Source organism: Anabrus simplex, chromosome 1 (genome assembly GCF_040414725.1).
Source record: "Anabrus simplex isolate iqAnaSimp1 chromosome 1, ASM4041472v1, whole genome shotgun sequence".
Classification (NCBI taxonomy): Eukaryota; Metazoa; Arthropoda; class Insecta; order Orthoptera; family Tettigoniidae; genus Anabrus; species Anabrus simplex.
The window spans coordinates 1,336,672,037-1,336,681,486 of record NC_090265.1 but is presented as its reverse complement, the minus strand read 5'-3'; the positions used below and the strand labels follow the sequence as shown (position 1 = coordinate 1,336,681,486).

Here is a 9,450-nt window from a genome sequence, read left to right as displayed (position 1 = left end):
GAACTTTCCGATCGTGGACCAGATGAAATTTTCGCATTATGTTCATTTGCGTGCTAATTACTTAGGTCTACTCTGTATTTTGAGATGGTGCCACAACATTTCTGTCTCGGCTGTTGCTGTTCTGAATTAAAGTTTATCTGATAAATGGTGTGTTTTCTTACTGCGATGTTATAGTGTTATATGTATTACTAGCAGTTACCTGCTGCTTCGCTCGCGAGGATTTCGCAATTTCATAAAAGTAATCGTTCCTCGGTACTGTACTAACATATCATCTGCACTTCCCTGAAGTATAAAATCTCACCTAAAAATTGAGTTTTATTTACCCCAGAAACTCTTTGTAAACCACGTTTGTGGTATTGCCTTTTGGGGCTAAAATGAACATGCGACATAGAACTGTACATGTGAGAAACTGTCTTCTCTCAAGTCGAAAAAAAAAAAAGGTTTCTTTATTTTTAAAGGAAATTCCTAAAACCTATTTCCACGTCTGTAACATCTTCTGTTTTTGAGATATAAGTGTCCCCATAAAAATAATTCAACCCCTTTGTCGTCAGTCCCCCCCCCCCCCTTCCCCGGACCTAAGTGGATTTTCCGAAAACAAAAAAACACATGTTTCTTTATTTTAAAGGAGATTCCAAATACTAAGTTTCACGTGTCTAGTATCTCCAATTTTTGAGATATGTGTCCTCATAAAAATAATTCAACTCATTTTTCACTTCTTTTCACCTTCGCTAAGTGCCTTTTCCGAAACAAAAATAATATGTTTCTGTATTTTTAAAGGACATTCCAAATACCAAGTTTTACTGTATATCTGTAACATGTTAAGTTTTTGACATACACTGGTACTCATTTTGAAAATTCTCTCACTTTTTCAATTCTTTTCAACCCCTTAAGTGAATTTTCCGAGAATAAAAAAATACGTGTTTCTTTATTTTTGTAGGAGATTCCCAATACCAGTTTTCACGTCTGTAACGCCTTCAGTTTTTGAGATAATTCGTGTTCTGATAGACTGAAAATCTATAAAGTTGTATTAATAGAGTCATCACTGAAAAAATATGGCTTCCTTCTCAAATATACTCGTATATATCGAGAGGGGGAGAGAGAGAGGGGGGTATGACCTTAAATGTTTAATATTTACAAATGATAAGATAAAATTGTTTTTACACTTTTATTTTGCAAGAAATTATAACAGAAACAAAACAAGGTTTTAAGACTAGTACACGTAGGAGAAATGAATGTGTAGAAGCGAACTGGGCTAGTTCTTTAACCGTGGTGACTTCCTTCCTGTCCACTGCCGTATGAGCCGTAACTGCTACCATATCCAGAGCTCACAACCCCACTGTGTTCGCCGTATCCACCTTGACCGCTGTACTCACTACCACTGGCACCTCCGTATCCACCGCCATATCCGCCGGCGTACCCACCGCCATATCCTCCATCATGGTGATCGTGGACCTTAACAGGTACTGCGACGGGTACTTTTACTGGGTAAGGAACTGGCTTCTCGACGGGGTAGGGCACTGGCTTCTCCACTGGAACCTTCACAGGGTAAGGTACCTCCTTCTCCACAGGATAAGGAACCTTCTTCTCAACAGGAACTGGGTAGGGCTTGATAACATGTACTGGGTATGGCCTATCATATGGTACCTTCACTGGATAGGGAACTTCTTTCTCCACAGGATAGGGTACTTCCTTCTCGACCGGGTAAGGGACTTTCTTCTCCACGGGGACGGGGTAAGGCTTGATAACATGTACAGGGTATGGCCTGTCATAGGGTACCTTCACTGGGTAAGGCACCTCTTTAACTACAGGGTAGGGCACTTTCTTCTCTACTGGTACTGGGTAGGGCTTAGCCACTGGAACAGCAACAGGTCTGTCAACAGGTACCTTCACGTGGTAAGGGACAGGTCTTTCCACTGGAACCTGGACTGGCACCTTAACGTGGACTGGGTATGGCTGGTGCACTGGGACTTTAATCTCCACGGGGTATGGTTGGGGTACTTTCTTCTCGACGACCACAGTGTAGGGTTTGGGTACGTAGACATTGTAAGGCTGTGGAACAGGTACCTTTACATGTACGGGATAAGGCACGTGTTTCTCAACAGGAACGTGTACGGTATATGGCCGATCTACGGGCACTTTGACGGGGTAAGGCACTGGTTTCTCCACTGTGTAGGGAACGGGCTTCTCTACTGGGACTGGTACAGGATAAGGTCTATCCACAGGCACCTTCACAGGGACTGGTACGGGTTTCTCCACTGGGTAGGGAACCTCCTTGTGAACAGGGATGTGCACCGGGTAAGGATGGGGCACTGGAACTCCAACTTTCTGGTGAATGGTGATGGCTTTGACATGCCCGTGACCGTCTCCTCCGTACCCTCCTCCATAAGAGAGCCCCTGACCCTCTCCATATGAGAGTCCATGACCTCCTCCAAGGTAGAGCCCGTAGTCACCACCTCCGTACGACAGACCTCCATGACCGAAGTCGTGGATTCCTCTCTTAGTCTGCTTGTTATCGTCCTCCTTCTTCTCAGCCGCGACCACATAGGCCAAAGCCAAGGTGATAATCAGTGTCTGTAACAAGAAACAAATTCAACGTCATCTTTTCATCGTCTTATAATCACGACCAAGGTTCAAAATATTGGTAAGTTTCTGATAAAGAGCACTCAGAACATCGTCAAGTGAATTTAAAGTAATCCAGTCCGTGCCAAATAAATGGTTTCAACGACAGTGTTATTTCAAAAGATAAGAGTGTCTCCCTGGTGTGTTGGCAGAATGAGTTAACACACTTGTCCCAAAAGCGAGGGATACGGGCTCAAGTCGTGAGGGCGATCACAATTTCTGCTCTTCCTTATTATTTTTATAATCATGGTTACTTAAAGAGGAGCTGTCCTCTAAATTCATCTCTAATAATGTATATCACTTTACTATAAGAGTATTCTACGCTTTCTTCTGGCAGAAAAGATAACTAAACACATACAGTACACTCAGAAAGTTAGGTATGCTTTGTTCTGGAATATTAATACAGTCGACATTTCAGAGTTCTGATAGATATTGTACTCAAATACCAAATGCATACGATGACTATATTGTACACGATGCATGATGGCAAGACTTGTCTGAAAAGACCACCAAGGGGTTCATGTGGTATCAAAACATTAATCAACTAAAATAGCTATTGATATATCAACAGTTTACTTATTTGTGGTTAACTGAAGTAATTCAGTTTACCTGCATCGTATTGAACCCATGACCTTTATGGACCAAAGGGTTCAGTATATTTCTCTAACCTTCAAAAACTGAGGCTATTAGGGCTTTAGTCTTTATGATCAAACAAGATGTGATTTGTTATCTGGTTGCAGTAGTTAATGCTGCTTTGTTCTCTCTCATGGTTTCTCTGTTCGATTTGGACTTGATAACGAAGTTGCCTGGACCTCGTAAGAACAATTGAGAAGTTTAAACACCTGAGGGAAGAATTAGGATCCTCCTGTAATCGGTAGGTCACATGCAATACTGCATCCTTGGACATTCTGTAGAGACACAAAGTTAGAAATACGAGTTAAGGCATCTTCCAAGTTGCAAAACGCATGAAATATTTTACATTTTCCAAGTTTTAGTGCTATTGATACAATACTCATTTCACACAGAATTCAAAGGATGTATTCGTATATTTCAGGGCCTACATCCATCAGCGGAATGATGCTAGAGTGTGGCGGTAATGTTCAATCGAAGGGGTTATAGAGAAATGACAGTGCTATAATTAGGCATATTAGACAAATTGAAAAATAACTAACAATAATTTGACATTGATTTCCTCTCGGGAGCAGAAATTACAATTTGAACGCTATTGTCCCAGCAATCTCATACAGCAAGTGCAGGCTTTGAATTTGTCCTGAATAATATGAATCAGCACTACACAGACATCAGAAACCTCCTTGATATCAGAACCTAAAATGAGGCTCAGGCAGTAAAATCTAGATTTTGTTTTAGTCTGCAGACGTTGAAAGATAATTCTCTGAGCATGTAAAACCATAATTATTTTATATTTATATGAAAAATTCTCATTCATCTTTAGAACAAAGCAAAGTCACCTCCGGAAGTGGAAATCTCATTTCTTAAATTTTTCGACTTCCTGACAGAAAATCGAACTCACGTCCTTCCGGGTGAACCGAGCACGTCTTTACGGCCTCTGCCATGTATCCCCTTCCCATTCCGCTTTATTTTCTAAAAATCGCTTTTCAATCTTAAATTGTAATATTTCCAAACTTGTTTGTGAAAATGGTTACTAATTAGGCATTGTCTGCAATTCTAACATTTCTATAAAAACGTTGTATACGTAGTTTAAATCAAATTTCAAGTAAAGAGAGGAACATTTTTAAGGAACACAAATAGATTCACAAAGAATGAAGTAGACAGAAGAGGGACTTGAGGGGCCTAAACTTCTACGAAAACTTCGTAAAATATAATTTAAGAATAGGCCTAATTATATACATAATTAGACACACTGATGGAAGAAAACAAAAGTGAAAGGGAACTATTATTATTAGTCTCTAAGCTCATGAATTTCTGGAATAAATTTACCCGAGAACTCTTCCATCACCCTGAACGATGAAGTAGAATTAACGCTTTCCTTTCCCGCTAACAGAGAAAATTATCTATCCCATGGAGTACTGGGAATACATCGCATCAAACATTCTTGTAATTCACAATGTATTCTGTCTAAAGAGGACACTGTTCAAAATTATTTTAGATTACAAAGTAATGTGTAGCCTATAAGAGTAACGAAAGACAGTCAGTTTTTGTGTATCATCATCATTATCAACATAATAATCGTCATCACCACTGTCATCGTCATCACCACTGCCATCACCGTCATCACCTCAGGCATTCAATCAACGTTGCTGATTGTAGGTTATGAGATGGCTGAAGAGCCCAGCAATCTACAATCAAAACTCTACCACAATACTGGTACATCAAATTTAGCAAAGTTTCTTGTTGATATGTGGCCTGGTAGTTATTTACAGTATTCTCTGATTTTCTCGTACCGAGCTCGATAGCTGCAGTCGCTTAAGTGTGGCCAGTATCCAGTATTCGGGAGATAGTGGGTTCGAACCCCACTGTCGGCAGCCCTGAAGATAGTTTTCCGTGGTTTCCCATTTTTACACCAGGAAAATGCTGGGGCTGTACCTTAATTAGGCCAGGGCTTCCTTCCCATTCCTAGGTATTTCCTGCCCCATCGTCGCCATAAGACCTATCTGTGTCGGTACGACGTAAAGCCACTAGCAAAAACAGAAAAAGGTCTGTCTGTCTGTTAGTCTGTTTGTTTGTATGCATGTTCGTGCATCATGAGAACACGGCTGAAGAGAATTTAATGAAAATCGGCATGTAAAGTCGGGGGATGAGCCACTACAATCTAGGCTATAAATCATTTTATTCACGCTGAGTGAACTGGTAGTTTAGGGAAAGGCCTAAAATTTAATTCTCAAATATTTATGTTATTAGTAGTCCTATCGATAAATACTACATAAGTAAAGTTTTACAGAATTAAATTTCCGATCATTTATGTCATAAATTTTACCGTACCGTCTATGATAACAGATATATTCATGAATTTGTATTTTTGTTGCTAAGTCTATATCAATGCCGAGCCACGAGAAACTGGATAAACATAATTTGATGAAAATCGGTATATAGAGTCGGGGAATAAGAAACTACAGTCTAAGCTGCAAACAATTTTATTCACCCTAGATGAAATCTTAGTTTAGGGAAGGCGCCTAAAATTTAATTTTTAAATACCTGTGTTGGTCCTATTGAAAAGTACTACATAACAAAATTTATAGAGAATACAATTTGCAATCATTCATGTTTTATTCAGTTTCACCGTACCGACTATGATAAGAGTGGTATTTCAGAATCGGATGAAAACTAAATGTGCAGGCCTACAATACCGAAAGCTCAAACAATTGATCAACAATAACATTACATTGATCATTGTTTGTTGTGATATTCTTTGTCTCCTATGTTGCCACTCATCTCCGATAGATGGGAGTACTGAGTATAACAGTCTAGCCTGCCTCAATAATGACGGGCAATAGCTGGGGAGTTATATAACTTTCTTCTTTAACATGCCATTCCTCTGGTTCATACATTTTCTGATACTGCTGGTACGTAACACACTGGTTCATCATAGTATTTCAACTATTCTATCCCTACTCTGATGCGATGTTTGGAATGATCAGAGTGCACACCTTAACGAAATAATGGCAGGGGTTCACTTATATCCTGGTCTAGAATTACAATTTAGGCCTATTCCAAATTATAGCACCATAATTCACTAAATAACTCGAAAATTCAACCCTGAAAAGAGCCATTTCTTAAGAAAAGCTTCCTCCTCTTCACTTTTATGAAATTCCACAACCATTTTATTCCAAATTAGCAGCGAAGAAGGCGTTTCTCCTCTGGCTTGGAGGAAAAATTTGCCTCCAAATCTGATGGCTTTTCCCCCGCCAGTTAGTGAATCGAGATTTTCAACATACTTTGTAGTTTTTGCCCTGGGTCTCTACACTGTTCTCCCCCCTCCCCCCGCGAAATTAAAGAATGTTCGCGGCCCACGGCTGCCTGCGGCCTGGTCATTCCAGCTCTGGAACGTTGGACTATTAGATCGGCAGAGTAGAACTGTTCATTACAAATGAGAAAATGTGTGGTTTTTCATTTGATCGAGTATTTCATATGATAGCATTGCTTTTAATCGCGACAAGCCATTATAATGAAAACTCCCCAACTTGATTGTGACTGATGGTAGGCAAGAGGGCCTACCGTTACAATGAAAATTCCCTAACCCAGTCTTCGCATAAGAAAAGACGTTTGGTGTCTTCCCCGTCGCGTTTTCAGGGTAACGTTAAGAGCTATGCAATTTAATACAGTATAACTCAACGTGTACACTACCCAACATAGAATTCTGTATACAATGTAGACTTCCGTATGGAAGCACGGGTACATCAGCTACTATATGTATATTTCTTTGAGGAATTACTTTAACTCCGTGAATATAAAGTTTGATATTATATTATTCATCTAGATTTTAAAATGAAAGAGCCTCCATGGCTCAGGCAGCAACGCGCCGGCCTCTCGCCGCTGGATGCTGGTTCAAATCCCGTCACTCCATGTGAGATTTGTGCTGGACAAAGCAGCGGGTACTCCAGTTTTCCCTGGCATCTTTCATCCCAGAAACACTCTCCAATATCATTTTATTTCGTCTGTCAGTCATTAATCATTGCTCCAGAGGAATGCGACAGGCTTCGGCAGCCGGCAGGAGGCTTCATTCATTTCATTTCTGACCCGGTCAAGTGACTGGAAACAGGCTGTGGATTTTCATTTTAAAATGATAATAAAATAAGTAAATAATTAAATCATAACCTCCATTGACTACATTTTAAGGAGTATTTTCATGCAATTACTTTTCGCGTAATTACTTGATACCCAGCAAATATTTAAACAATGTCATTGAACCAGGAATCTTGAAATAATTATTGTTCTATTGGTGTTTGCACCCTAGGTAGTATATCACAGACATTGCAACAATTTACTTCAGCTGTATTCAACTTTTGAGGTCGAATCTCTATGCAGTGGTTACCAGTTAAGTCTGTTTAAATGCAGAAGACCCTCGTCGGTAGATTAATTGGCACGTTAAAGAATTCCGTTCCAGTGACAGTTTTTGGCACTCTGGCATCCCTTAAAAATCCATAGCAAATGAACATCGTTAAATCACAGCAGTTTAATTTATCTCAGATCCTAGTACTGATGTGTTAAGTGACTGCTCGTGGCTAATCGATCTTTATACATTGAGGAAAGCAATGGCAAACTACCTCACTCCTCATCTTGCCTAGTATGCCTCATCTGGGCTCTGCCATTGGTTGTTTGCAGTTACCCTATAACTGCATAGCCTTTGGTGGTGCTATTTGAGGATCCAACCAGCCTCTGGGCTGATGACCCAACAACATTTATAGACATTACATTCAAACAAGAGACACTTGAATCTGGAACCGTCTGGCAGCTTTCTGCGTGAATATTCCTCAAGCCAAATTTAACTTTCACAAAGTTATGAGACATGGGTCACATTTTACGTATGTCTTTAAACCCTCTTGTGCACACAAACCTCATATGAGGTCTCTGGTATGTATCTTATTCACTGGCTTTTTGGTACTTCCCTTTAAAAATTCATGTAACAATAACGACTCAACATTCCACTTTAGACCTCGTGTGAGGTGTGTTACTATTTAGTTCCCACCTAAATCCAAGTGGTAGAAGTGGGAAACGACGTGGTGTTATCTCGAACTATGTCACACAAGGTAAGGTACTGAAGTACATCCGTACACATACAGTAATTGTAATCGGGGAGTAAACATGTTTTCTATAGTAGAAATATGTGTTCCTTCGAATGATACAACTATTTTGAATGTTAATACAAGATATTGCCATTCCTAGAAAAATACTGAGGGCTTATAAGAGACCCTTACAATTATTGTTAAAGAAAATGGACCTGTATTTTTGAAAATATTATTGCATTTGTACTGAATTAAGAACTGAGAAATGAACGAGAGATTTAAGACATGGACAGTGGTCTGTATTCGTGCGGGACTCGTGCTCAGTCAGGCTGTATTGGAAAATCCGCCCAATCATCGGAGGAGAGGCGAATGATGTTTTGAGTGTATCCTGGAGGTGACTTACCGTGGTCCTCATGCTGTGGCTGAAGAAGAAGGACTGACTGCTGGTATCGTCCACACACCAGTCTTTTATACTCGCGCTTTCCCTACACCGGCTTTCCACCTCCTGCTTCAATTACTTCATTAGCAGGCTAATAATAATTGGTCTAGTCGCGATACACTTGGTAGCTCACCCTAGGCTTGCTTCCGCTTTGGTTCCTTTTTTACGATCCACATACATGGGAGTGTTCCCTAGCGGAACCGCAGATCCTCAGCATCATTCTGTTGTTCGTGGCCGCAGGCATTTTCTTCCTACCTTCGCGGTCCGAACTCACAAGTTGCAGAAAAGTGGACGGTCAATTTCATGGTTGACTTTCGCATGAGTGAAGGCTATTCTAAGCTCTGTTAATCTCGCACACGAGACAAGGTCTCATTATGAAGTTAAACTTTTGTGACTCCATTTAGTTGTGTGTGTCATGAGAGAAGTAAGGACGAGTAAGTAAGCTACAAGATACGAGTCACGAAGCTGTAAGCTTGATTTCGGGATATGGTAGGTTCGACCCCTACAGTTGAAGCTAATTTCCTGTAGTTCTCTGTTTTCCTTCCAAATAAATATCGGAGAATGGGTTCACCTTGAGCGGAGTTCTGCACAAACATGGTTTAGACACAGTTCGACTTACTGGCTCAAGAAACTGTAGACGATCGTGAGTTAAAAATACATAGCATTTAAACATCACTCTCTAGTAAATAA

The 9,450-nt window shown here is 40.2% G+C and overlaps 1 protein-coding gene across 1 annotated transcript; it reads right to left on the bottom strand.

Annotated features, from left to right (window-relative positions):
• Positions 1 to 1,260: 1,260 nt before the first annotated feature.
• On the bottom strand, positions 1,261 to 8,736 carry LOC136858919 (uncharacterized). Its single transcript, XM_067138661.2, has 2 exons — positions 8,725 to 8,736; positions 1,261 to 2,571 (listed from the first exon to the last, which is right to left on the bottom strand). The coding sequence occupies exons 1-2, from the start codon at positions 8,734 to 8,736 to the stop codon at positions 1,261 to 1,263; spliced, it is 1,323 nt and encodes a 440-aa protein (XP_066994762.2).
• Positions 8,737 to 9,450: the final 714 nt, after the last annotated feature.